A 27,979-nucleotide genomic window follows, 5' to 3' on the forward strand; every position below is an offset into this window, starting at 1 on the left:
GGAGTCTGGCTTTGTTTCCTGAACACAATGTCCACTCTTAGTCATAACAGGAACAGCCTGCTGAAGACCTGACACCTACAGCCTCTGAGAGGTGGCAGCATTGGAGGATGGGGAGCAAAGCCTTGAGGACCTGGGGTGCTTGAGGACACCCACAAAGAAGGGCATGTGAGTATTAGCCCTGGAGGGCTTGGAAGGGGGCACCAAAGTTCTGCCTGGGGAGGGGGCAGGCAACAGAGCCCCACCCCCATGGAATGCGGAGCCTGGGGACTAGCTGGTGTAAATCCCCAGGCCTGCCAGGCACCTGCACCCTCTGGCAGCCCGGAGAGGCAGAAGGGGGCAGCCCCCCACCCACCCCCCTCCTCCCTCAGGCCCTGGGATTAACACCATCTGCTTCTGCCCACCCCACCCCAGGAGCAGAGAGTGGCAGGGGAGGGCAAAAGCCTATGTGTGCAAATGTGGACGTGCAAATGCGTGCATCCGTGTACACAAAAGAAAGTAGAAAAGAAATCTTCAAGCTTGAGTGGGTAAGTGTGAAAAATCTGCATATGTGGCTGAAGGTGGGCACAGACGCGCTCAAGTCTACATGTGAGAGAGCTGAACTGGGGCTCTGTGTGAAAATCTGCCTGAGGCGGCAGGGGAGAATCCCTTCCATTGTTTGAGCAGGTTGGATGATGGCCACTTTATCAGGGGCATCAGGGAAGGGGTGGGGACTCCAGATGTGTCCCCAAACCAGGGTGGCCTCAAGACCTCGGGAGGACACTTGTCTGGAGACTTGGGGAATAGAAGGAGACCAGGCATGGCACTTGTGCAGACTGAGGCCAGGACAGAAGTTCCTGACAAAAGAAAACTGAGCCATGGAAGTGGACAGCAGATCCCTTCCCTGGGCACCATACTCCAGCTTTTAGTCCCTAGCACTGGGGACTCCAGTTCCAAGAGCAGGAAGATGCTCCCAGCCTGGGGCTGTGTGAGGGCAGGTCAGAGCGGGAAGGAGAGGCTGGGGAACAGGGGAGGAAAGCCCATGGTTGGGAGGGAGAGGACAGGCATTTGGCCTGCAGGAGAAGGTGACCCTCACCCATGTGTTCAATTCACCCTTCAGGTTAAAAATAACTGAGGTAAGGGCCATGGTGGGGTGGGAGAGGCGGTGCGAGAAGGTCCTGTCTTCCCACTATCTGCTCATCAGCCCTTTGGAGGGGAGGAATGTGCCCAAGGACTAAAAAAAGGCCATGGAGCCAGAGAGGCTGAGGCAGCAGACCTTTCATGGGCAAATCTGGGGGCCCTGCTGTCCTCCTGTCACCTCCAGAGCCAAAAGATCAAAGGAGGAGGAGCCAGGAGGGAAGAGTGGTGGGAGGGAGGGTCCCTCCGGAAGGACTCCAAATTTAGACAGGGGGTGGGGGAAATGAGATATAAAGGAACTGGAGCTTTGAGGACAGACAGAGACTCCTCCAGCCCAGGTAAGAGGAGGTTTGGGGTGGGATGCCCTGTAGCCCGTCCATAGATCCCCCACCGTGAGGGACCTCCTTCACCAGGAGTGGGGTGCAGATCAGTTGGAGGCCTAAGGGCTCTGTTAAAACTGCCTATCTCCAGGCCCAGGGAAGTTCCCCCTGACACAAGGGGGTTCCACAGGAAACCCAGAAACCTCTTTTCTTCTCTGACTCTCCATTTCTTTCTCTGCATCATTCTGTGTCTCCTACATGTTGTTCCCATCTTTCCATCTTCCTTCCTCCTTTGGATGGCTTCCTTCCCTTGATCCTGGTTTTATCTTGCCTCTTGGTCTTCATCGACACTTGCCACAATCGTGCTTCTTTGTCTCTCTCCCTTGCCCTTCCTTCTTGGCATGTGTTCTCACATCCCTGCCTCTCTGCTTCTAACCCTGTTTCCACACCCAGTCCCTCACACTAGTACTGACTCGGTGCCCTTTCTTTTCTGCCTCTGCGTCTTTCTCTTTCTGACTCCCTGGTCTGTCCTGCCTGTCTGTGCTCTGGGGCTGCCTCCATCCCCGGTTGGCCTGCCTCTGTTGTTCTTCAGTCTCCTCATCTGTTCTTTCTGCCCAGCTCTACCTCTGTGGTTCCTCGCTCCACCCACAGTTCAGATTCTTCAGGATTCTCCGTGAAGGGATAACCAGGTGAGAACTGCCCCCATTTTCTCTGCAGAGAGCAGGGCACGCTTCTCCTGAGAGCCAGATTGCTGCACCAGGGTTCTGCTGTCCCAAGCACTCAGCGTCACCCCTCAGCAAACTCCAGCCAGTGCCACCCCAGGCAAACCCCTTACAGAGATTGTCCTTCAGCGTCACCTCAGAGAGCAAGAGAAGCAGAGCCCTGAGTCGGGGAGGGTGCAACAGCAGGTGCCTCTCCCAGGGTGGAGGAGAGGAGCAGGTGCAGGGAGGGGGGCTGCAGAGCACAAAGTCACTCGCTGGAGCCTGGGCCCCCTCAGGAGTAACACAGCCCTCCTGTCTCTGACCCAGAGGAGCACCAAGATGACTGATGCCCAGATGGCTGACTTTGGGGCAGCGGCCCAGTACCTCCGCAAGTCAGAGAAGGAGCGTCTAGAGGCCCAGACCCGGCCCTTTGACATTCGCACTGAGTGCTTCGTGCCGGACGACAAGGAAGAGTTTGTCAAAGCCAAGATTGTGTCCCGGGAAGGGGGCAAGGTCACTGCTGAAACCGAGAATGGGAAGGTGAGTGGGGCATGGCGCCAGGGCGGAAGGGAAGGAGGTCTGGGGAAGAAGATGCAGAGGTGGAGCCACTTGCAGTGGGAGCTGAGAGAGCTGGAGAAAAACCAAGGCCAGTGGGGATGCCAGGACATGCTTCTTTGAGGAGCCCAGAATCTGATCTCTCTCAAATTGACCTAAGCAGGTGCAACAGGTGCCACCCAGGGCCATGTGCCCCTTGCCAGAGAGGATGCTGAGGGAGAAGGACCTCAGTATTCGTCTCAAAGGTGTCTTGTACATAAAGAGGACACAAACACAGCATTAAATGATGCCCCCTTCTTGCACTTGTATCCCTCTTCCCTGTGCCTCAGTTTCCTCTGTGGGTCCACTTTCTCAAATTCTGTTCACCCAAATCAAGAGTAAATTCTTAGACCCAGATGAACACAAAAATCAGAAACTTTTGAGCTGAGCACTCCATCCTTGACTGGCACTCAGAAGCTGCTGGTCCCTGGTTTGTTCATGCCAGCCAAGAGAATCACCCCTGGTTACCAGCTGTGGCTCAGGGCTGTGTGTCTCATGAACTTGTTGACTGAATGTTACAACCCATTAAAGTGTAGAATAACAGGCCACAATCCCCTGGGGCTTTTGACTCTGATCCCAGCTCTGCCACCCGCTAGTCACTGTGCAGGCAAATCATTTAGTCATTTAGAGCCATGGATTTCTCCACTATAAAAAACGCTGGAATACCTATTGGCAGGATCTAGTGACATCAGAGCATGGCAAACTGCTGCCAATCAAACCACACCAACAGTGATGGATGGGGAGTGTGGAGTAGATGGGTGAACTGCTTTTCCAGCAGGGGTGAAGGTTTGCCCTGAGCAACAGATACTCTAGAGCACTGCCCGTGGGAGACAGCCTTGGGGTCAGCATAAGGTGTGCACACATCTGAGAGCTGCCAGTCTCCAGGTTTGCCCCAAGATCCTTGGAACATAGGGACTGAAGAGTGATGGTCATGGGCACAGGGTATCCCCAGGATGGTCTGGGCATCTGGCAAGAGAAAGGTATCCTAGGACAGTCTCTAGGATGGGAGATACAGTGGGAAGGGACATTATCTGGGGAAAGTGTCCCGGGGGACATAGAGGGTAGGGGCTGGGGCACTGGTCAGAGCAAGGGGAGCAAGGCTAAGTCATGGCCTGTGTCCTGGGAGGAGGTCAGTGGGCAATGCCAGCAAGGGTCCCGGAGGGAGTGTGATCACCCATCCTCCTGCCTATGTGCCCCCTCCAGACGGTGACTGTGAAGGAGGACCAGGTGTTGCAGCAGAACCCACCCAAGTTCGACAAGATCGAGGACATGGCCATGCTGACCTTCCTGCACGAGCCCGCGGTGCTTTTCAACCTCAAGGAGCGCTACGCAGCCTGGATGATATATGTGAGTGGCTCCTACACACTGCAGAGACTTCCTGTCCTGCATAGAGGCCAAAATAAGCCAGGGAGGCTCTCCCAAGGAAAGGGGGAGGACTCTCCCAAGGGACCCAAGTGCCCTTCCCCACTCCACCCCTAGTCAGTCACAGGAGGAGCAGAGCCAGCTGAAGTGAACAGGGACTTGCCTGGCTGCCACCACCACCTGTCCTAGGTTATCCCTACCAACCTCATGACCAGCCTTGTCTCCTGCTCCAGACCTACTCGGGCCTCTTCTGTGTCACCGTCAACCCCTACAAGTGGCTGCCGGTGTACAATGCTGAAGTGGTGGCCGCCTACCGGGGCAAGAAGAGGAGTGAGGCCCCGCCCCACATCTTCTCCATCTCCGACAACGCCTATCAGTACATGCTGACGGGTGAGCCTGGTGGCCCCTGGCCTCTGCCCCTCCTCCCGGACACCCACCCAGACCCTCAGCCTTCACCCCATTGCTTCTCCTCTTTTTTCTTCCAGATCGGGAGAACCAGTCCATCCTCATCACGTGAGCAAGTGCCATCCTCCCACAGAAGGGACTCGGCTGGGGGCATACAGGCTGATGCCTGCAGTGTAGCTGGGAGGAGAGGTTTAAGGCTGGGATTGCAGGGAGCATGGGGCACTGAGCTCTCATTAGAGGGGTGCCAGAGCAATGAACCATGACAGGTATATCCTGCCGAGTGCTGGGCTCTGATGGCCAGGCTGGGAAGGGAAGCATGCTGTATGGAAAACAGTAGGAATTCTGAGTTTTGATTGGTTCCTGTGGCCCCCAGGGGAGAATCCGGGGCGGGGAAGACTGTGAACACCAAGCGTGTCATCCAGTACTTTGCCAGCATTGCAGCCATAGGTGACCGTGGCAAGAAGGACAATGCCAATGCGAACAAGGTGCCATGGGGGCCACAGGCTCAGCAGAACAGGGGTTGGGGGGGGCAGGCTGACCCAAGTTACCTGTGACGTGGTGGGGACAGCCACACTGAACTGGGCTTCTGATGGTCAGCCCAGTGTGGAAGACCTTCCTGACAGGAGACACTCACCCTGAGGTCTGGGTAGGATCCTACGGAGTTGCAGACCCACCAGAGGTTCACCCAGCCCCCAACATCCATTCCTCAGGGCCAAGGCAGCCTCCCTGCCTTCTCACCACTGCCTGGAGGTGGATGGAGGATGAACCCTTGTAGTTCTGTTCCTTTCATAGGGCACCCTGGAGGACCAGATCATCCAGGCCAACCCCGCTCTGGAGGCCTTCGGCAACGCCAAGACTGTCCGGAACGACAACTCCTCCCGCTTCGTGAGTGCCTTTGACCACTCCCAATGGCCTCATCCATCCTTGACAAGAAAAAAGAGGTGCTGTTTTGCCACACCCAGTTGATTGTACTGTATCTGCCTTTGGGATATCAACATGCACATGTTGGTGGGAAGAGAGCTTAGGCTTTGAAGCCAAAGGCCTGACTTTCCACTTGCTCAGCAAGTCCTCACACCTCTCTGAGCCCTAGTTCCTTCACCTGTGAAACCTAATACTGGGAGGATTAGGTGAGATCATATGAGGGGTACGAGCAGGTGGCATTCCATGTGCATTCCCCTCTGGGCCGAGGTTCCACTAGGAGGTCCCTGCACATTGTGTGAGGGTGGCATCCTCTGCCCGGCTTCACTTATACTCAACTGAGACAAACAAAGAGGTTGTTTACATTTCCAGAACCATCCAGGACTTCTGGGCTGAATAGAGGTCCAGGATTTCATTCTGTCCTTCCCACCAGTTCCCTTACTCTGTCCCATTCGTCCCCCAGGGGAAATTCATTAGGATCCACTTTGGGGCCACTGGAAAGCTGGCTTCTGCGGACATAGAGACCTGTGAGTACCAACAGGGAGGCTGCCACCCTCCAGCCCCCCTCTGCCTTGTCTCCCTGCCTGGTGGCCAGTCTCATAATTCCTGCCATCTCCTGTCTTTGTCTGCATTTGCCTCTGGGCTTTAGAATCCTTTTTGTTTAAGCCACATCTTCTCGCTGGGCCCTCTTCATCATACTGTGGGTAACCCCTGCCCCCATGGCCACCTTCTTCTGGCTCTACTCTGTTTCTTTCCTCACCTGCCTTCTTCCCCTCCGCACACCTCAGACCTGCTGGAGAAGTCCCGGGTGATCTTCCAGCTGAAAGCTGAGAGAAACTACCACATCTTCTACCAGATTCTGTCCAACAAGAAGCCGGAGTTGCTGGGTGAGCCTGCCTGCCACCCCCCACCCACTGCTGTCCCTGCTGCCCTCCCCAAAGCCAGCTGTGTGCAGGGCAGGGCCCTCCTGCTCCCCACTGTGCCCCCATCTTGCTGCTCACTTCCCTCCTCCCTCTGCTCACTCCGCCAGTTCTGTCTCCCTTCCTGCCCAAGATCACCTGCATCTCCTCTCGCCTCCCTGTGCAGTCACACACCTCACTCCTTCTCCACCCTTCTCTCCACTCCTCCCTCGGCTTGTCTTTGCCTTCTCTTTTTTTTTTTTTTTTTTTTGAGACGGAGTCTCGCTGTGTCTCCCAGGCTGGAGTGCAGTGGCGTGATCTCGGCTCACTGCAAGCTCCGCCTCCCGGGTTCACGCCATTCTCCCGCCTCAGCCTCCCAAGTAGCTGAGACTACAGGCGCCCGCCACCACGCCCGGCTAGTTTTTTTTTTTTTTTTTTTTTTTTGTATTTTTAGTAGAGACGGGGTTTCACCATGTTAGCCAGGATAGTCTCAATCTCCTGAACTCGTGATCCACCCGCCTCGGCCTCCCAAAGTGCTGGGATTACAGGCTTGAGCCACCGCGCCCGGCCTGCCTTCTCTTTATTTGCCTCCCCATCTCCTATGTGTCACTCCCCTGCCACCCTCCCTCCTCCTTGTTATTGGAGCCCCTGCCAGGGCCCCTCTTCTACCCTTTCACTTCCTCTGGGTTCACTCTCAGTCCTTGCTGACTTCTCTTCTCTCCCTGCTCCCTGTCCTCCCCTCCTCCACTCTCCCCATCCCTTACCCCTCCTTGCCCCCTCCCTCCCTTTCCCAACTCTCCCTGCCTCTTCCCTGCCCTCCGCCTGCCCCCTTGCCCCTGCCCCGCCCCTTGCCTGGTGCAGACATGCTGCTGGTCACCAACAACCCCTACGACTACGCCTTCGTGTCTCAGGGAGAGGTGTCCGTGGCCTCCATTGATGACTCCGAGGAGCTCATGGCCACCGATGTGAGTGAGGGGGCTGCTGCAGCCGTTCAAGGGGCCCTAGGAGCTCCTGGGGCCACCGCTCCAACCCCTCTCTTTGCTTTTCGCTCTGTCCCAGAGCGCCTTTGACGTGCTGGGCTTCACTTCAGAGGAGAAAGCTGGCGTCTACAAGCTGACGGGAGCCATCATGCACTACGGGAACATGAAGTTCAAGCAGAAGCAGCGGGAGGAGCAGGCGGAGCCAGATGGCACTGAAGGTGGGAGGGGCAGGCAGGCAGCACTGGGAAGGCCAGAGGTGCTGACCAGGCTCTCCGAGGGACTCAGATCCTAGAGAATCTGAGGCTTGTGGGGCAGCGGGGTGTGTTGAGGGATGGTGAGGGACAGGGACGTGGGAGAGGTGGGCAGACAGAAAGTCCACCACAATCCCACCAATTCCTCAACCTCCTGCACTCACCAGAACTGAGGTGGGGATTTTTCCTCCGTGCCCAAGACTCGCCCAGCCCCAGGAAGCACAGCCCCTGAGCTCTGCACATCACCATCACTAATGCAGGGCCTTTGCTCCTCAGCCCTTGGGTAAGCCCCTGGTGGGCTCATACCATGTTCTATTTGGGAAGCAGTGGGCCAGGGGTCAGGACACAGCCTAGGGCATTCGTGCATCAGTTTCCTCCTCAGTGAAATGGATCAACGATCTTTACTTACTCCTCTGGTGGCTACTGTGAGGTCCTTTGAGAAAATGTGAAGGTGCAGTGTTAGACAGGTGCCCAAGAACATTCCTTCCTACCTTCAGGGACCCGTCTCCAAGTCTGCCCAGATCAAAATGTCAACCTGAAGTTCATGATAACATACCAACAGTTATTACAACATTCTTGAAATTACACCAAATAACTCCTCTAAATAGAGAAATCCCCATGTTAGGTGGCACATTTGGAAGGCTGGGGGTGGGAGTGTGGTGCAGTCTGATATACTCTTGGGGGTCTTGATCTCCCAGCCAGTCAGATTCGGTAACATGTGGATGGAGAGGACAGCATGGCCAGTCCAGGGCTAAACATTGGGGTAGAGAACGAACGAGACAGGGAGCAGAGGACATCTAGCCCTTCAGCCACATCCCTGCCCTGGAGAGGTGAGGGACACAGTGAAGGTGGGGATATGCCCACAGCAGTGCTTGCGAGAGACCTGGCCCAGAGATGCCAGAGATGTAGAGAGAGAGCTGAGAAGAGCCAGTTGTGGCAAGAGACCATGGGCTGGATAAGGGGGCCTGGGCTCCAGCCTGACTCAGGCACACATCGGTTGAGCAGCCACGGCAAGCTCTGTGCTCTTCCAGGCCTTGATTTCTTCCTCTTTAAGGAGAAGAAATTGGACCTGATGCTTCCTAAAGTCTTGGCCCCAGGACAGAGAAGGAGGCTCACTCATTGAAAATGCTCACTCAGGCCAGGTGCAGTGGCTCATGCCTGTAATCCCAGCACTTTTCGAGGCCAAGGTGGGCAGATCACTTGAGGTCAGGAGTTTGAGACCAGCCTGGGCAACATGGTGAAACTCTGTCTCTACTACCAATACAAAAATTAGCCTGGCGTGGTGGCTCACGTCTGTAGTCCCAGCTACTCGGGAGGCTGAGGCAGGAGAATTGCTTGAACCCAGGAGGTGGAGGCTGTAGTGAGCCAAGATCGTGCCACTGCACTCCAGCCTGGGTGACAGAGCAAGACTCTATCCTAAGAAAGAAAAAAAAGAAAGAAAGAAAGAAAGTGCTCACTTACTCCTTTCCCTCTCATCAAGATGCTGACAAGTCGGCCTACCTCATGGGGCTGAACTCAGCTGACCTGCTCAAAGGGCTGTGCCACCCTCGGGTGAAAGTGGGCAACGAGTACGTCACCAAGGGGCAGAGCGTGCAGCAGGTGTACTACTCCATCGGGGCACTGGCCAAGGCAGTGTACGAGAAGATGTTCAACTGGATGGTGACACGCATCAACGCCACCCTGGAGACCAAGCAGCCACGCCAGTACTTCATAGGAGTCCTGGACATCGCTGGCTTCGAGATCTTTGATGTGAGTTGGGACCCCTGGGAGGGGGAGAACAATCACTTGCTCACTCCCACATTCAATAGTCATTTGCTGAGAGCCAGCTGTGGACCAGACATGAGAAGTCCCCAGACATGGGGACTGTGTGGTGACAGAGGCAGTCATTGTCCCTGTCTTCAGGGGAAGCCCTCCTCCACTGCCCTGACATGGAGGGGACCAGCCACGCCCTGCTGGGCTCAAGCACAGTGCACGAGCACAGCCCCAGTGGCCACTCATACCCACTTCCTGACTGCTCCCACCCCTCACGCCCCCTGCAGTTCAACAGCTTTGAGCAGCTCTGCATCAACTTCACCAACGAGAAGCTGCAGCAGTTCTTCAACCACCACATGTTCGTGCTGGAGCAGGAGGAGTACAAGAAGGAGGGCATCGAGTGGACATTCATTGACTTTGGCATGGACCTGCAGGCCTGCATCGACCTCATCGAGAAGGTGCCTTCTTGGCCTCACCACCTATGTTCCCTCCTCTGCCATCCAAAGTGGCGGCCGAGTTACTTCTACACACAAGAAACTAGAGTCCCAAGAATCCCAGGCCTTTCTCCAGGCCCAGCTTCTCCCCACTGTGAAGTCATGGGCATGAACAGGATGATCCCCGCTCCGTTCTTCCTTTTCCAGGAGCTTGCACTTTATGTCCCTGTGTGGTGGTCCCCTCAGTGTCTTAAGAGTGAGATGTGGTGAAGGAGAGGCCCCTGGCCCCTCTGACTGCCCATGACAAGCGTCATTCATGGAAAGATCCTAGGCTGAAATTAGAGATGTTTGCCTCCCACCACCTTCCTGTTGGTTGAGAAATAAGCTAGTCTCCAGCTCTCTTGCCTATGGGCATTCCTGAGAAGAGACAAGGCCACAGGCGGAAGGCCCTGTGGCCCAGGTCTGACTTGATCTCAGGAAACCTCTGCTCTTTGTCAGCACAGGCCAGAGCCAGGAGCGCCTGATCCACACCCAGCCCAGCCACGGCCTTCAGAAAATGGGAGCTTCCCCACATATTTTGAGTCATTATCCAGATTCTTAACCAGAGTTCTCATCTTTCAGAGCCCTCAGAATCCCATAAAACTGTGTGTGACAAAAGCATGTGTACATTCATACGTGTGTGCATGTGTGTGTGTATGTGTGTTTGTGTGTACATGTGTTTTTCTGGAGAGACAGTTTTTAGTTTTAACAAATTCTTTTTTTTTTTTTTTTTTTTTTGAGACGGAGTCTCGCGTGTCGCCCGGGCTGGAGTGCAGTGGCCGATCTCAGCTCACTGCAAGCTCCGCCTCCGGGGTTTACGCCATTCTCCTGCCTCATCCTCCCGAGTAGCTGGGACTACAGGCGCCCGCCATCTCGCCCGGCTAGTTTTTTGTATTTTTTAGTAGAGACGGGGTTTCACCATGTTAGCCAGGATGGTCTCGATCTCCTGACCTCGTGATCCACCCGTCTCGGCCTCCCAAAGTGCTGGGATTACAGGCTTGAGCCACCGGGCCCGGCCAGTTTTAACAAATTCTTAAAAGGATTCCTGCCCCCAAGAAAAGTCAAGAACCACCACGTTTTCGGAAGTGCAGAGTGTGGTGAAGAACCTGGATCCTTCTATCTAACCCTTGAAGAATTGCTACTGGTGTCATATAGACAGAGCCCGGCCCAGTGCCTTTGACACACATCTGTCCCTGCCCTCCTGTCTCTGGGGCAGTGAGCCATCAGAGAGAAGAGGCTGTGCTGTGAGGCACTGTGGGCCTTGCAGAGGGTGATTAGGAGTGCATGGCTCTTTGTTGTATCCACTGGGCAGAAAGAGGGAGGAAGGGGCTCTTTTAATTCCAGGAATATTGGATTCCTATTTTGGGCTAAGAGGTACCAGCACAGCCCCCCTTCAGCAGGCCAGTGCTACTGGCTCTAGAGTCCTTTTCCTGTCAGGGTGTGGGACTGTGGAAGCCTGGGAGCGTGCTCAGTGATTTTCTCTCTGCCTCTTCACCCTGCCCTCAGCCCATGGGCATCATGTCCATCCTGGAGGAGGAGTGCATGTTCCCCAAGGCCACCGACATGACCTTCAAGGCCAAGCTGTACGACAACCACTTAGGCAAGTCCAACAATTTCCAGAAGCCACGCAACATCAAGGGGAAGCAGGAAGCCCATTTCTCCCTGATCCATTACGCCGGCACTGTGGACTATAACATCCTGGGCTGGCTGGAAAAAAACAAGGATCCTCTCAACGAGACTGTTGTGGCCCTGTACCAGAAGTCCTCCCTCAAGCTCATGGCCACTCTCTTCTCCTCCTATGCATCTGCCGATATTGGTAAGTGGGCAGCCCTTGCGCTGGGCCAGGGGACTTATGAAGGCACAAAGGGCCAGGGTCCTGATGCTTCAAAGCACATGACTCCAGAGGCAGGCACAGGGGAGCCCATGAGTCAAGCCACCTCCTGGCTCACCTCACCACCGTCCATCTGGGCTTCTGTAGCACTTGCCGTTCTCTGCTTTGTGTTATGGGTGTTGATATAGCTGTCTCATGTTTCATCAAGATTGGGAGTAACTGAAAGTCAGTGAGGGTGGCGCATGCATCCCTGTACCATGCCCAGCAGGGAGCGATGCATGTGGGAGTTCTCAACAAACATTGAGAGGACACTGAACAAAGGAGCCTCCAGTTCAGAAAAGGAAGAGAAAGGATGTGGCTTGAAATGAAGAAGATAAAGTGTAAGAAGAAAAGTAGAGGCTAGGCGCAGTGGCTCATGCCTGTAATCCTAGCACTTTGGGAGGCCGAGGCAGGTGGATCACAAGGTCAGGAGTTCGAGACCAGTCTGGTCAACATGGTGAAAACCCCTATCTCCTAAAAATACAAAAATTAGCCTGGTGTGGTGGTGCATGTCTGTAGTCCCAGTCACTCGGGAGGCTGAGGCAGGAGAGCTACTTGAACCCGGGCAGCAGAGGTTGCAGTGAGCCAAGATTGTGCCACTGTACTCCAGTGTGGGCAACAGAGTGAGACTCTGTCTCAAAAAAAAAAAGAAGAAGAAGAAGAAGAAAAGTAGAATGTGGAAAGATATAAGAAGGAAGGGCAAGTCTAGAAGAGGGAGGGCTAAGGGCACTGATGTATGTCAGTGCCTACTATGGGCAAGCACCAGTGAGCTGCCCCAGAGGCGTGGTCTTATCTAATCCTCTTTACAACTTTGGGAAGTTGTTACTGTTATCCTCATGGTAAACTGAATCTTGGAGAATTCCTTACCCAAAGTCTCAGAGCTACCAAGCTAGCAGCAGAGCTCTGCCTCTGCTCAAGGGCTCCTCTATTTTCCAGCTCCTGTTCATTATTCCTCCTCTCGTTATTTAGGGGAGAGTGGTAAAAGCAAAGGAGGCAAGAAAAAGGGCTCATCCTTCCAGACGGTGTCAGCTCTCCACCGGGTAAGAAGGGCCCAGGGGTGCCAGGACACTTGGTGGAATGGCCCAGCCCAGAGTCTTCTGGCTGCATCACCTATTCTGATGCTTGAGTTTAATGAGGAAAGAAGCTAGAGTTACGTAGTCATTTTTTGGTGTGTAGGTTCCACACAAGCCTAAACTCACGTCATAAATTATGTGCCAGCCCCTGTCCCTTTGATGATTCTGGTGAAGAGTGTCTGGGAACCAGGGTTTAAGGGCCTAAGAGATGGTCCTTGTGGCTCCTAACTCCCCACCTTCATCTGCCTCCAGGAAAATCTGAACAAGCTGATGACTAACCTGAGGACCACCCATCCTCACTTTGTGCGTTGCATCATCCCCAATGAGCGGAAGGCTCCAGGTGAGCCAGGAGAAGGCCTTAGTCTGGGGAGGACAGCTGCCATCCACTTTACCCTAAGGCTGACCCTTTTCCCTTCCCTCCTGCCACAGGGGTGATGGACAATCCTTTGGTTATGCACCAGCTGCGCTGCAATGGCGTGCTGGAGGGCATTCGCATCTGCAGGAAGGGCTTCCCCAACCGCATCCTCTACGGGGATTTCCGGCAGAGGTGGGTATGAGGGCGCCCCAGAGCTCAGAGAACAGGGAAGCCAGGGCTACTCTGGTGGGAATGGGAGGCTGCAGGTGGCCCTGGAATTCTGTGGGCAGAGCAGATCACTGCAGAGCATGGGTGACTCTGGGCACTTCCTTCCTCAGGTATCGCATCCTGAACCCAGCGGCCATCCCTGAGGGACAGTTCATTGACAGCAGGAAGGGATCAGAGAAGCTGCTCAGCTCCCTGGACATTGACCACAACCAGTACAAGTTTGGCCACACCAAGGTAAGTCTAGAGCCCCATTGGGTGGTTGCAGGGCAGGTGGCCATGTTGAGTGGAGCAGAGAGGAGTTTAGGAGGCAGAACCCTAATTCTGGCTTCCCTATCAACCTTATCAAGGGCTGAAACCCAGGCTTCACTCCAGTCTTGTTTGTCTAATTTTTACTCTCACTTCTAGAAGGCATGGGGTGATGGGTCACCTGGGAGCTCATGCAGGGTCTTCCACCCTATTCTTTCACCCTGGATACTACCCTCTGAGGCTGTGGCCTGTTGCATCTACCCCTTGCCTGCAGGTGTTCTTCAAGGCAGGGCTGCTGGGGCTGCTGGAGGAGATGCGGGATGAGAGACTGAGCCGCATCATCACATGTATGCAGGCCCAAGCCCGGGGCCAGCTCATGCGCATTGAGTTCAAGAAGATAGTGGAACGCAGGTGAGACAGCAGGAAAAGGGAGGCATGCACTAGAGATATAGAGGCATATCTGCAATGTCAACTAGGTGTGGGTCAGGAGACCTGGGTTCAGACCTACCATCTGGCCTGGGAAAGTTACTTTACCACTTCGAATCTCATTGCAAATTCCTCTTCTTCTTTTTTTAAGAAAATTCTCTATAGTAAAATGCAAATTAAGACACCAATGAAATACCATTTTAAAACACTAGACTTTGCTTGCTCAGATGGTCTACAAATTTTAAAAAATGAAAGAAACAAGTAGATAATAAAATGAAAGAAAAAATAATTTTAAAAAGTTTTAAAAATCACTAGACTGACAAAAATTAAGAAGCCTGATCCACTGCTTACAGATGTGTAAATCAGTGCACCTTCCTAGGAAAACTGTTTATCACTATCTTTTAAAGTTGAACAGCTGCATACTTCTCCATTCCACTCCTGAGTACATTCCTAAAGAGAAACTCTTATACATGTACACCATGACATGAAAAATAATCTTTTTAGCAGCATTGGTCATAATAGCAAAGATCTTAAAACAACTTGAATTTCCATCCACAGGGGAATGGGTAAATAGTATTACAGTCATTCAGCGGAACATTATAAAACAGTGAAAAGAAGTGAACTCCAACTACATGGTACAATATGTTTGAACATTAAAGCATATTGTTAGTAAACAAAGGCAAATCTTGGAAGGATACACACAGTATGATGTAATTTTTATAAAGCTCATAAATAATCAAAACCAGCCATTCACTGTTTAAAGATACATACATACGGCTCGGCACAGTGGCTTATGCCTGTAACCCCAGCACTTTGGGAGGCTAAGGCAGGCGGATCACCTGAGGTCAAGAGTTAGAGACCAGCCTGGCCAACGTGGTGAAACCCCGTCTCTACTAAAATTACAAAAATTAGCTGGGCATGGTGGCAGACACCTGTAATTCCAGCTATTGAGGAGCTGAGGCAGGAGAATTGCTTGAACCTAGATGGCGGAGGTTGCAGTGAGCCAAGATTGTGCCATTGCACTCCAGCCTGGGCGACAAGAGTGAAACTCCATCCCAAAATAAATTAAATTAAATTAAAATAAAGATACATACATATGCGGTTAAAACCATTTTCGAAAAAGCAAGGAAAGGAAGAATAAGATTCAAAGCAGCGGCTGCTCCTGGTGGGGTAGCAGGGGTGTAGGAAGGAATGCACAGGTAGATTAATGGTTGGTAACATTTCACCTCTTGGTTGGGTGGTAGGTTCATGGATAGTCATTTTGCTTTCATGCTTCATAACTTACATACTTATTATAGACATTCTTATACGTAAACCCCTACATAATTTTTAACATATTTGAAGTTCTTATGAGAATCGAAAAACTGAACAGAGTAGACATTCTATAAGTGGTAGTTTCCATTACCACTAATATCCTAGCTGGGAGGATATAAACTGCCCTTTCATCAAATTGATTAATAAATATTTATCAGGCAACTCCATGTTCAGTGTAGTGATGTTGGAGGTGGGTGTGCACAGGAAGGAAGTCTACATGCCTACGAACTTGCTTAGTAGGGCCCATGATTGGGAAGCTCTCTTTCATAGTGCCCCACCCTGCCTCCACATTTCCTTGTCAGGGATGCCCTGCTGGTAATCCAGTGGAACATTCGGGCCTTCATGGGTGTCAAGAATTGGCCCTGGATGAAGCTCTACTTCAAGATCAAGCCGCTGCTGAAGAGCGCAGAGACAGAGAAAGAGATGGCCACCATGAAGGAAGAGTTCGGGCGCATCAAAGAGACGCTGGAGAAGTCCGAGGCTCGCCGCAAGGAGCTGGAGGAGAAGATGGTGTCCCTGCTGCAGGAGAAGAACGACCTGCAGCTCCAAGTGCAGGCGGTGAGGCCACATGATTATCTCTTCAGCCCTCGCCTCCCCTCCCCTAGATTATAGCCCATCTCACAACGAGGTACTGGGAGTCTAGGAGTGCCAGCTCTTTTTAAGACCCTAGGTCTCCTCTCTTTAACCATCAGCTTCCTCCCTGTTCTCTTCTCCCAGGAACAAGACAACCTCAATGATGCTGAGGAGCGCTGCGACCAGCTGATCAAAAACAAGATTCAGCTGGAGGCCAAAGTGAAGGAGATGAATGAGAGACTGGAGGACGAGGAGGAGATGAACGCGGAGCTTACTGCTAAGAAGCGCAAGCTGGAAGATGAGTGCTCGGAACTCAAGAAGGACATTGATGACCTGGAGCTGACACTGGCCAAGGTGGAGAAGGAGAAGCATGCAACAGAGAACAAGGTGAGGGCAGCTCCCTCTGGCTTCAGCCCCGGTCTCCTCAAGACTCCCAGACTAGAGTGTGGTCCTGGTCCTTGGCGTGGAAGTCCCCATAGATGTCTCCAGGCTGGTGATCTTTGACCCTAAAGGGGATGGGTTTTTGGTCGGCAGGTGAAGAACCTAACAGAGGAGATGGCTGGGCTAGATGAGATCATTGCTAAGCTGACCAAGGAGAAGAAAGCTCTACAAGAGGCCCATCAGCAGGCCCTGGATGACCTTCAGGTTGAGGAGGACAAGGTCAACAGCCTGTCCAAGTCTAAGGTCAAGCTGGAGCAGCAGGTGGATGACGTGAGTAGTAATAACCATGCTCCTGCTCTCAGAGCAAGATTTTGCAGGCAACACCAATGGCCCAGAAAGTCCTGATCCCTAGAATTGACTTCTATGGCCCTTGGAGCTTTTTTACTCTCTGTAGTTCCTCACTAGAGTAGGTCTCTGAATCCTTTGTGTTTGCAGGATTTCTCTACTGGTTTGACTTCCAATCCCACTGGACTTCAAGTTTAGAAGGAGGCAAAAGAACATACACTGTGGATGTCATGTTTTCCAAACTTTGCTTATTTTCTTCTCTTCATCAGTTGGAGGGATCCCTGGAGCAAGAGAAGAAGGTGCGCATGGACCTGGAGCGAGCGAAGCGGAAACTGGAGGGCGACCTGAAGCTGACGCAGGAGAGCATCATGGACCTGGAAAATGATAAACTGCAGCTGGAAGAAAAGCTCAAGAAGTAGGACACTATGGTGGCCAGGAGGGGCTAATGGAGGTGTCTGACCTGGTAGATAGAATGCAGGGTGCTGCACCTCCATTGCCCACTGTTGCCTTGGGCACAATGGGAATGAGGTCAATCACAGCCCTCTTCCTTCACTCTCTGGGCTGGCCTGGGGAGGGAGAGGTGCTGATTTTGGTGTACTATGGCCAAGAAGACAATGAGTGCCAGAGGAAGAAAGGTTATTTGTCACTCTTCCACCCCCACCCTTCTCCTGCAGGAAGGAGTTTGACATTAATCAGCAGAACAGTAAGATTGAGGATGAGCAGGCACTGGCCCTTCAGCTACAGAAGAAACTGAAGGAAAATCAGGTGACTTTTTTTCCCCAATGCAGGAAAGTGGGAGCTCAATAGCCCTGAGGTGACTGAGGCTGCAGCAGCTGCTTAGGGTTCTACACAATATCTGGAACTCCAGGCAGCCTCATAGATCCAACCATCCCTGACTTACAGGCACTCAGGAACACTAGCCTTCCTCTGTAGAGCAAGAATACATTGTGTTAGCAAAACTGTTTGAGAAGGGAGACTCATACCTACTACAGGGCTTCTCCTTTTGAGATCTGCTCTGCCTCAGGAACTTTCTACTCTAAGACAAATGATAGAGCTCTATTCTCCTCTAACCCTTCCTCTGGTAGTTCTGCCCTCTGAATGTGAGGTGAAAAAAAAAAAAAAAAAAAAAAAAAAAGCTTCAAGGAGCACCTTCCTGTGAGCTGCTCTGTTCACATTCTTCCTGATACTAACCCAGTCACTAACCCAGGCTGAGTCCCCATAGGGCACTCATGATAAGAGCCAATTCCTACAACCTTGAGCAAGTCACTTACCCTCCCTGATCCTCAGATTCTCTTCTCACCTGTAAAATGACACTGATAATACCTACCACACAGGACCAGAGGGGATAATGTATTTGAAACCACTTTGTCAACTAGGAAATTCTATACAGGTATCATATTAATATAGCCCAATTTAGAGAAGTCAGCCAACCACTAGCCTAAGAAGGTATTGTTTTGTCTTCTCCATGGCCTTCTCATTCCTCTGCAGGTCAAGATTAAGTGAACAGCCATAGTCTCCCTTAGCTTTAATGAACCTCAAACCTCAATATGCTTTTAGTATCGGGTTTGTCAGAAGAGCCTTGAAGTCCACTGTCATCCCCATTTTAGAGCTACAGAAGCTACATGGCCAGGACTTGACATAGTGACCCCAAGGGCAACAGGAACTCAACTACTGGGGCAGGACCTTGTCCTCTCACTTTGGGGCAGACTGTGGCTGGTAGAAAGAGGTAGTCTCCCCTCTGCACTTGAGGCCCATGGCCCAGGCTGCAAGTAATGTATGAACACAATTCCACTCCTCTGGGGCTGCACAGGGATTGGCCCACCTTCATTAGTAATTTGCCCTCCCATCTTCTTGGATGCCCCTTCTGGGTTTTAGCTAGAATGTCGGGCCATCCTCAAGTTCTTCTACCCTAGGTCTGGGCAACTTCTTTGGCCTCTTGGACTCAGAATAACAGTCCTGTTAATCTCATCAGGTCTTGGCAATAGGCTATGGCTCCTCCTTCATCCCCAAGATCTTGCTCAGAAGTCTCACCTTCTCCATCCTGGGAGCAGAGGCACGGTGGTCCTCTCTGCTGCTCCTAGGACTCATCCATGGACAGTCCTTTAAAGCTGTCCATAACCCCAGGTGAAGGGATTCCCACTGAACCCCCATTTTGCTCCTGGCTAACCAGACAACAGATCAAAATGGTGGATAGGATATTCTCCCAATTTAGCCAGGACCAAGGCTAAGGTCAGAAAAGTGAGGTAAGGGCATTTAAAGAGGATGAGGAGATGAGGTGAAGAGGAGAGTACCCTGCTAGCACTTTCCTGGCCTGGAAGGGAGCAATCGTCTTGAAACCCAGCCCTGGGCATAAACACAGCAAGCCTGGGAGAGCAAGGAATATGGTTGATTGGACTTTGTGGTTAACTTGGAGAATTGCAAAGGTATTTGATTGTTTTGAGGCATAGTGTCACAAATATTTGTAAAATACAAGCACTCACTTTCCTGCCTTATGGATAGCGGAACAGAGCCTAGTGAATCTGGGGACTCTGAACTTCTTGATCTCACAGGATCCTAGGATTCCCCTTCAAACGCAGATTCTCAGGATTCGGGGCTGCAGATGCTCAGACTGGGTCTAAGATGCCCTCGGGAGCTTCAACCAAATTGCTATTGATGGCCTATGCATTATAGGATGTTCAGCAGCATCCCTGGCCTCTCCCCTCTAGATGCCAGTAGCAAGCCCTACCAAGTCATGACAATCAGACATTACCAACCATTCCCTGGGGCACAAAATTGCCCCTGGTTGAGAACCACTGCTTGAGAGGGACGTGAGTTCCTGGTAGCCTTTTAGAGCCGGGGGGATTCCAGTGGAGGGGTCCAGGCAGTGGGTCTGAGCCCTTTGTGTCTGACCCAGGCGCGCATCGAGGAGCTGGAAGAGGAGCTGGAGGCGGAGCGCACCGCCAGGGCTAAGGTGGAGAAGCTGCGCTCAGACCTGTCCCGGGAGCTGGAGGAGATCAGCGAGCGACTGGAAGAGGCCGGCGGGGCCACGTCCGTGCAGATCGAGATGAATAAGAAGCGCGAAGCCGAGTTCCAGAAGATGCGGCGGGACCTGGAGGAGGCCACGCTGCAGCACGAGGCCACGGCCTCCGCCCTGCGCAAGAAGCACGCCGACAGCGTGGCAGAGCTGGGCGAGCAGATCGACAACCTGCAGCGGGTGAAGCAGAAGCTGGAGAAGGAGAAGAGCGAGTTCAAGCTGGAACTGGACGACGTGACCTCCAACATGGAGCAGATCATCAAGGCCAAGGCAGGCTCTGCTCGGCCTCCCCTCTCCCTCTCCCCTGCACAGGGGCACCTCCCCCACGCCTTCTCTCTGTCCAACATCTCCCTTGTCATTCTCATTCCTTTCATCACCCTTTAGTCTCTGTTCCTGTCTCTCCTGCCCCTCTCTGGCTCTCCTCTCCCTATCTCTTCATGTTCCTCCTTTCTTTAATTCAAGTACCTCTTCAGACTGCACCCTCCCACACCTTCTGTGTCTCCTTCCTGCTCTCTGGCCTTCCCCATCTCTGACCCTCTTTTCCTTCCTCTGGTCAACTCAGCCCCTCCCACACTCACCTTTCCTGTCTTGCTTCCTGAAGGCAAACCTGGAGAAAGTTTCTCGGACGCTGGAGGACCAGGCCAATGAGTACCGCATGAAGCTAGAAGAGGCCCAACGCTCCCTGAACGACTTCACCACCCAGCGAGCCAAGCTGCAGACTGAGAATGGTGGGTGCCTCTAACCAGCCCTGCACCTGCCTACAGCAGGACATAACTTGTGGAATGGCCCACAAGCCCCTCTCATTTCACCTCCAGGAGAGTTGGCCCGGCAGCTAGAGGAAAAGGAGGCGCTAATCTCGCAGCTGACCCGGGGGAAGCTCTCCTATACCCAACAAATGGAGGACCTCAAAAGGCAGCTGGAGGAGGAGGGCAAGGTGAGGCCGAGTGGGGAGGGTGGGCAGGCTTGAGGGCAGCCCTGGAGCAATTCACCTCAATGCCAGAAATGGAGCCTGGAGCTGGAGAGAGTCCTCTGCAAGGGAAAGACTCTCCAGTCTAGGTTCTGCCCTGCAGCTAAACGTCATTGAATGCATCTTTCCTTATTCTTAAGCGAATGGGGTGAGCAGACTGGAAAACTCCTCAGACAGTGAGATTTAATATCAGCCCACATGGTGCATAAGGCTGGGCTTGGTTGAAGTACTAGACAAGAAGAGAATCTAGAGAATGGGGCACAGGGAGTCTCTCCCACCTCCTGGTGCCCACCCCTCCCCAGGCGAAGAACGCCCTGGCCCATGCACTGCAGTCGGCCCGGCATGACTGCGACCTGCTGCGGGAGCAATACGAGGAGGAGACGGAGGCCAAGGCTGAGCTGCAGCGCGTCCTGTCCAAGGCCAACTCAGAGGTGGCCCAGTGGAGGACCAAGTATGAGACGGACGCCATTCAGCGGACCGAGGAGCTCGAGGAAGCCAAGTGAGCTCCAGATACCCCCTTAACCTGACTCTCAGAGAGGAAGGGGTGAGAGGACCTGGGGTGGGGACCGGCAGAGTGGTCATGGGAAGGAAGTGGAAGAGACAGGAGGAACTCAGAGGGCAACAGAAGTGCTTGGAAGAAAGCCTGAACTCTATACTCTGTGAACTCTGGCTGGCCCTGACCCGCTTCCTGTGACAGGCGAGCTTTTGGCCCGGATTATACCTGATGCTCACGTATAAGACGAGCAAAAAGCTTGTTGGTCAGAGGAGCTACCGTCGATCAGCCTGTGTGGGGGGCGAGGGCAGGGGGCACTGACGCCCACATGCCACTGCAGGTAGGGAGGATGCCTGGGCAGCACAGGCTGGTGGACTCTGTTCTAGGCATGAGCAGGCTCAGCTCCTGCTAGGCTGGACTTATGGCGTCTCAAGGAGATACAGGGAGGGGGTGGGAGGAGGTCCACCCAAGGCTCCACTGTTGCCCAGTAGAGTCACACACACACCCTCCACCCTCACCTGGGCAGAAAGAAGCTGGCCCAGCGGCTGCAGGATGCCGAGGAGGCCGTGGAGGCTGTTAATGCCAAGTGCTCCTCGCTAGAGAAGACCAAGCACCGGCTACAGAATGAGATTGAGGACCTGATGGTGGACGTGGAGCGCTCCAATGCTGCTGCTGCAGCCCTGGACAAGAAGCAGAGGAACTTCGACAAGGTGGGCCCTGGGTGAGGGCTGCAGCCAGCATGCAGGGCAAGGGGGTGTGAGGGGTTCAGTGCGAGGCCAGAGCCGTCCTCCTTGGAGGCTGGGGAGGAGGGCAGGGCTGAGCCCAGGCTCGGGGCCAGGGACAGATCTTGGACATGGGGCTGAGGCTGGGGGCTGGGGCACTGGGAAGCAGGAGGGCTGGGGGGCTAAGGCTGGGGGGCTGAAGAGTGAGCCTTGTCTCCGGGCAGATTCTGGCTGAGTGGAAGCAGAAGTATGAGGAGTCGCAGTCGGAGCTGGAGTCCTCGCAGAAGGAGGCTCGCTCCCTCAGCACAGAGCTCTTTAAGCTCAAGAACGCCTATGAGGAGTCCCTGGAGCACCTGGAGACCTTCAAGCGGGAGAACAAGAACCTTCAGGGTGTGCTGGGGGTCCAAGAGGCCAGAGATGAGCTGGTGGGAGGGAGGGCATGAGGGGGCAGGGGGAACACAGGCTTTGAGCTTTCTGGCCCTCTGGTCCCCAGAGGAAATCTCGGACCTTACTGAGCAGCTAGGAGAAGGAGGAAAGAATGTGCATGAGCTGGAGAAGGTCCGCAAACAGCTGGAGGTCGAGAAGCTGGAGCTGCAGTCAGCCCTGGAGGAGGCGGAGGTGAGGGCTGAGAGCTCCCAGCACCCCAACCCTGGTCTGCCACTGTCTCCCACATCTCCCTCACCTGCAGGTGACCCTGAACCCAAGACAAAATCTATTCATTCCATATTCTTTGTTCAACGTTATCTACCCACCATTCACTAACCATTACTACCTCCAAAGCCAAGGTCTGCACAAAGGAAAATGTCAGTCTGATTAGACGCCAAAGGTTTTGTTTCTTACCAGGTTTTAAAAGTTGGAATCTGGCCATGATAATAACCACTTAAACAGTGGGTAGGAGTGTGGGCTCCAGAGTCAAACAGGCCTGAGTTGGAACACAGCTTGAGGACTTTCACTGTGTCATTGGGCAAAATCTTTAATCACTCTCTGCCTCAGTTTTCTCATCTGTAAAATGGAATTAATTGCACATACCTCATACAGTTTTACACATGATTATTATAAAGATTAAGTGAGGTAACACATTTAAGCACTTAATATATATTAGCTATTGTTACTCTTCATTTTTATGCACCTGGGAATAGCCCTGAGTTTTCTGGGCTTCTAACTTTTCTCAGGAAAGGGTGAGGGACCTGGAAAACAAAGATAAAATTTTGAATTTGTGGTTATAAAAATTCCTCTCTTTTCTATAATACTTTAGACAGGTCAGGAATTTACGCAGTGTTAGTGCCGGAGGGTCTGGCAATTGTGAAGTCCAGACCCTTTCCTTGACAGAGGAAGCCCAGGGAGTCCAGCACTTTCTCCCCAATAGCACCATGGGGGGCATGAATGCAGATCCCACCTCCCCATCTCTTCTCAGCTCTTCTTCTCTGGGCCATAGTCCTGGCTGACACCCTGTATCTTCTCATCCTCTCTCCCAACCCTGCCCTGTGCCCTGTCTGCCCGCCCTCACCCCACCCCTTCCCAGGCCTCCCTGGAGCACGAGGAGGGCAAGATCCTCCGGGCCCAGCTAGAGTTCAACCAGATCAAGGCAGAGATCGAGCGGAAGCTGGCAGAGAAGGACGAGGAGATGGAACAGGCCAAGCGCAATCACCAGCGGGTGGTGGACTCGCTGCAGACTTCCCTGGACGCAGAGACACGCAGCCGCAACGAGGCCCTGAAGGTGAAGAAGAAGATGGAAGGAGACCTCAATGAGATGGAGATCCAGCTCAGCCACGCCAACCGCATGGCCGTCGAGGCCCAGAAGCAAGTCAAGAGCTTGCAGAGCTTGCTGAAGGTACACGGGGACAGGACATCCCTTCACCCAGAGGGGACTGGCCTCCACGTGGCCTGAAGAAGCAGTGGTGTCTCAACACAGGCACCAGATTCCTCCTGCCCCTAGGTTACTGCAGGGACCTCTGACAAGTGCCCTCGATGAAGGGCACCAAGGCTGGCTCCCCGCTCATGCCCACTCTCATGATTCTCAGGACACCCAGATTCAGCTGGACGACGCTGTCCGCGCCAACGACGACCTGAAGGAGAACATCGCCATTGTGGAGCGGCGCAACAACCTGCTGCAGGCTGAGCTGGAGGAGCTGCGTGCCATGGTGGAGCAGACAGAGCGGTCTCGGAAGCTGGCAGAGCAGGAGCTGATTGAGACCAGCGAGCGGGTGCAGCTGCTGCATTCCCAGGTGAGAGGGTCAGGAGCCACCTTGTGGAAACCTGCCGAGTGCAGAGCCCAGGACATCTAGAAAAGCCAGATGTTCTAAGTGAGCACATCTAGCCAGGGTCAGAAATCATTTCCTCTCTTAGGCCAACTCTCATCTGTGGTGGCTGCAGAACCATTGTATTGAGAAAGCCATCTCTGCTTAGAAGCTAAGAGTGTTGTGATTGATTGCTGATACCTGCCAAAGTCACAAATCTGGGAGTAGTGGAACGTATCCTGTTATTTGATATTCTTGAACTAAAGGACAGCCTCCAGCTTGTTCTGTAAAGATGAGAGTTTGGGAGTTTAAAGAAGCATAACTGCATCTCTTGCAAACCAAGCTGGATAGAACACCATTTTTCTGCAGTCCCACCCACCCACACTGTTTTCAGTTATACTCTGCAATGAGACTTTGTGCCCACCTTTTACAGTGCCCTGTGGAGTCTTGTTCTTTAGTATATGTGAGAACGACATCATTCGCTTACCTCATCCCCTCTTCCTTACCCCACTACATTCTTGGTATAGCTGTAAACGTCTCTGGAATATTGTCCCGGTAGAAAGTTGTTTCCATTTTCCTTGGAATATTGGCATGCTCCTACAAAAACATGTTTCTAAAGAGCTCCAGGGTATTACTGCAGACCTTTCGCTATTTGAAGTCTTTTTTCAGAATTTAGTAATCTTAGATATAATGTCTAGAATGTATCCACTTTCATAGGAAAAGGGAAAGCAGGTACAAAACAAGGAATAGTCTAAAAGCAGGCTTGTTGTTATTTTAAAAAATGACCACCTTTAATTCTCCCTGGAGAAAGGGTATGAAATCGGTAACAAAGTGCAGTATATATTTGATCATTTTTCTCTCTCCATGTCTAGAACACCAGCCTCATCAACCAGAAGAAGAAGATGGAGTCGGACCTGACCCAACTCCAGTCGGAAGTGGAGGAGGCGGTACAGGAGTGCAGGAATGCCGAGGAGAAGGCCAAGAAGGCCATCACGGATGTAAGTGACCGCCCACCTTCTGCCTCCTCTAAAGACACAAACAAGGCCCTGGGTTCAGGCCAGGCCAGGCCGCTGTGCTGTAACACCAAGCCAACTCTGCAGTTCTGAGGGTTTGAGGGCCTGATGGGAGAAAGATCCTTTGGGGGCAAAAGCCCCGGCCCTGGGCCCGTATTCCTTGCCACCTCTCTCCTGCACACAGGCCGCCATGATGGCAGAGGAGCTGAAGAAGGAGCAGGACACCAGCGCCCACCTGGAGCGCATGAAGAAGAACATGGAGCAGACTATTAAGGACCTGCAGCACCGGCTGGACGAGGCGGAGCAGATCGCCCTCAAGGGCGGCAAGAAGCAGCTGCAGAAGCTGGAAGCGCGGGTGCGGGAGCTGGAGGGTGAGCTGGAGGCCGAGCAGAAGCGCAACTCAGAGTCGGTGAAGGGCATGAGGAAGAGCGAGCGGCGCATCAAGGAGCTCACCTACCAGGTGCGGCGGGAGGCCAGGGGCCAGGGGCCAGGAGTACATGTGGAAGTGGCTTCTCTGGCCCCGCTGCCCCACCCACACAGGGCTCCTGTTACCTCCTCCTTGAGATGCTGTTGGTAGATTTAACCTTCTTCTCACGCTGTGCAGTCAGTTTGACTTGAGCCTATGAGTTTTTCCAGCAAATGAAGAATCTACTTCTACTTCCTGAAAACTCTTCTAACTAGCCTTTCCCCAGGTTTTGTTTGTTTTTTTTTTTTAAATAACTCAAAGTGCTACCATGAAGACTTCAGAACAGTCCAAAGAATCTTTCCACCTTCAACTGTGGGGTTAAGAGTCAGGCGAGGGGAAAAGACACGGAAATCTTCCATGGAACTTCTGGCACATAAAGAGAAGGCCACAGAGAAAGAGGACCCCAGAATGTTTTAAGACCTCCATTTGCATAGCTCAGAGTTGTGCCCTTGGCCCGTTATTTTCAGCGTACCTGGGAAGAAAAGGCCAAGGAGACGAGGGTGTCAGTCCATTTGATAGATGGATACCAGAGGCACAAGAAAGAGGTTACAGATACAGAATCACAGAGTGATTTGTGAACAGAAGTAGAAGTGGCATCCTGGCACATACAATGATGAAGAGATAAGAATGATCGAGTGATGTTGGAGCCAGTGATCCCGATGCCTGAATTCTGGTCTAGTACAATATATTAGAATGTAGAATAATCTGGATTATGATAATACCCCCTTCTTTCTGCATTCCTCATTATTCCTCTTCTGGTCAAGAACTGCTGGCCAAGAGAACCTATGTAGGTCCAGGTTGGAGCTTTAGCCACCAGATTGGAGCTGGAACAGATCTGGTGCTTTTATATTACCACATTAGGAAATTCCATAGGTTCTGACCCCCTCCCCCCACTTCTACCTTTAAGACTTCAGCCTTCATTGCTTTGTGGATCCTTGACTGACAACCCTGCATTGCCCCTTTGACCTGCAATGGAGTCAGAGAATCTTCCCCACCACATCTTTGACCTGGACCATTGCAGGAAGGGGCAGCAAAGGCAAAGGGAGAAGAGTAAAATGATGGAGGAGGGAAAGGTAATTGCATTTGCTCCCCCTCCAAACTGGCTTCTCCCACCCTCCCACCCCCAGACAGAGGAAGACAAAAAGAACCTGCTGCGGCTGCAGGACCTGGTGGACAAGCTGCAACTGAAGGTCAAGGCCTACAAGCGCCAGGCCGAGGAGGCGGTGAGTTCAGAGTTTTCTTCCCTTTCTCATCAACACACCTACTATATGTGAGAACCAATGCATGTCTCCCCCAGAGGAGCCTGGTCAAAGAGTTTGCTATAAGCTGTAACTCTCAAACATTTATTGTACACATCTGGTATGCTCAGAGCCGTCAGGTGTTCTGAATTAACAAAGGCACCACCTACAAGCTGCTTACAATTCAGACACCATAACCCAACAGAAGGCTAGTGCAGGACATGGGGCAGCCAAAGCTGAAGGCAGGAAGGTGGCAGTGGAATTGGGCCTGGAAGGGGACCCAGCTAGGCACAGGGCAGTGGGGAAGACATCTGGGTGTATGTGAGTTGCTGGTGAGCATGCCTGCGCAGGGACAGGTGCAGCAAAACAGGATTCTGAAGGGTCCCAGATCAGGCAGCATGGGATTTGTCTTGGGCAGTGGATGGCCGTGAAGGACTCTGAGTGCTGGACATGTTTGAGGAGAGCACAAGGCAGGTGCAGGATACCCTTGGAAAGGCTGTTGCAGGAATATGCATGAGGCATGGGTGCCTCAGGGAGAGGGAGCTGGAACCTCAGGTTGAGAGGCTGAGAATCCCACAGCCCATCTCCAGCTCATTCACCCATCCCCATTGTCCCACCACAGGAGGAGCAAGCCAACACCAACCTGTCCAAGTTCCGCAAGGTGCAGCACGAGCTGGATGAGGCAGAGGAGCGGGCAGACATCGCTGAGTCCCAGGTCAACAAACTTCGAGCCAAGAGCCGAGACATTGGCGCCAAGGTGGGTCCCTTCCCTGGGCTTCACTAGTCACTTCCACATTAGCATGCCCCCTGATTTGGGTGCCCCTCGGAGTGGGCACTGCTTGCCCTATATGTAGGCAGTTCTGGGGCTCCCACAGCTCACGTAACCTGAGAATCCACTCTCCTGCTCAAAACAGCCCCCCACTGACTAGAACTTCTGCAGAGATCCCCAGTTCCATCCCCCTAAACCACAAGTGCCTCTAACTTGAGACCACAAGATCCCTGGGGCCCTGCCTCTCCCCCCAAGGACATCTCCCTTAGGCCTCTGAAAGCCCCAGGGATTTGTCCCCACACACTTCTCCCTCTTGCCAGCTCCCCACTCACACCTCTTATCCTTGTTGCAGCAAAAAATGCATGACGAGGAGTGACACTGCCTCGGGAACCTCATTCTTGCCAACCTATAATAAATATGAATGCCAAACTCTGCCTGAGCCCATCTGTCCTTCCTGCCAGCTGTCCATCCTGGATCAAGGC

The 27,979-nt window shown here is 52.9% G+C and overlaps 1 protein-coding gene across 2 annotated transcripts; it reads left to right on the plus strand.

Annotated features, from left to right (window-relative positions):
- The first annotated feature begins 64 nt into the window (after window positions 1-64).
- LOC105499597 (myosin-6) lies at window positions 65-27,929 on the plus strand. 2 transcript variants are annotated; one of them, XM_011772286.3, is made up of 40 exons: window positions 68-165; window positions 412-524; window positions 2,052-2,122; window positions 2,462-2,674; window positions 3,932-4,075; window positions 4,324-4,480; window positions 4,576-4,603; window positions 4,869-4,980; window positions 5,288-5,380; window positions 5,877-5,940; window positions 6,202-6,300; window positions 7,174-7,277; window positions 7,372-7,510; window positions 9,024-9,292; window positions 9,583-9,753; window positions 11,275-11,584; window positions 12,608-12,678; window positions 12,964-13,051; window positions 13,141-13,258; window positions 13,405-13,528; window positions 13,815-13,951; window positions 15,583-15,838; window positions 15,998-16,240; window positions 16,388-16,564; window positions 16,849-16,994; window positions 17,254-17,344; window positions 19,473-19,862; window positions 20,194-20,320; window positions 20,408-20,526; window positions 20,862-21,058; window positions 21,579-21,762; window positions 21,999-22,164; window positions 22,268-22,392; window positions 23,297-23,605; window positions 23,796-23,999; window positions 24,884-25,009; window positions 25,209-25,484; window positions 26,618-26,713; window positions 27,351-27,485; window positions 27,850-27,929. In XM_011772286.3, the coding sequence occupies exons 4-40, from the start codon at window positions 2,474-2,476 to the stop codon at window positions 27,871-27,873; spliced, it is 5,820 nt and encodes a 1,939-aa protein (XP_011770588.2). In that variant the 5' UTR covers window positions 68-165; window positions 412-524; window positions 2,052-2,122; window positions 2,462-2,473; the 3' UTR covers window positions 27,874-27,929. The 2 variants fall into 2 exon arrangements, with proteins under 2 accessions (XP_011770590.2, XP_011770588.2); XM_011772288.2 differs by lacking the exon at window positions 412-524 and having other exon boundaries at window positions 65-165.
- Window positions 27,930-27,979: the final 50 nt, after the last annotated feature.

This window comes from Macaca nemestrina, chromosome 7, assembly GCF_043159975.1.
Source record: "Macaca nemestrina isolate mMacNem1 chromosome 7, mMacNem.hap1, whole genome shotgun sequence".
Classification (NCBI taxonomy): Eukaryota; Metazoa; Chordata; class Mammalia; order Primates; family Cercopithecidae; genus Macaca; species Macaca nemestrina.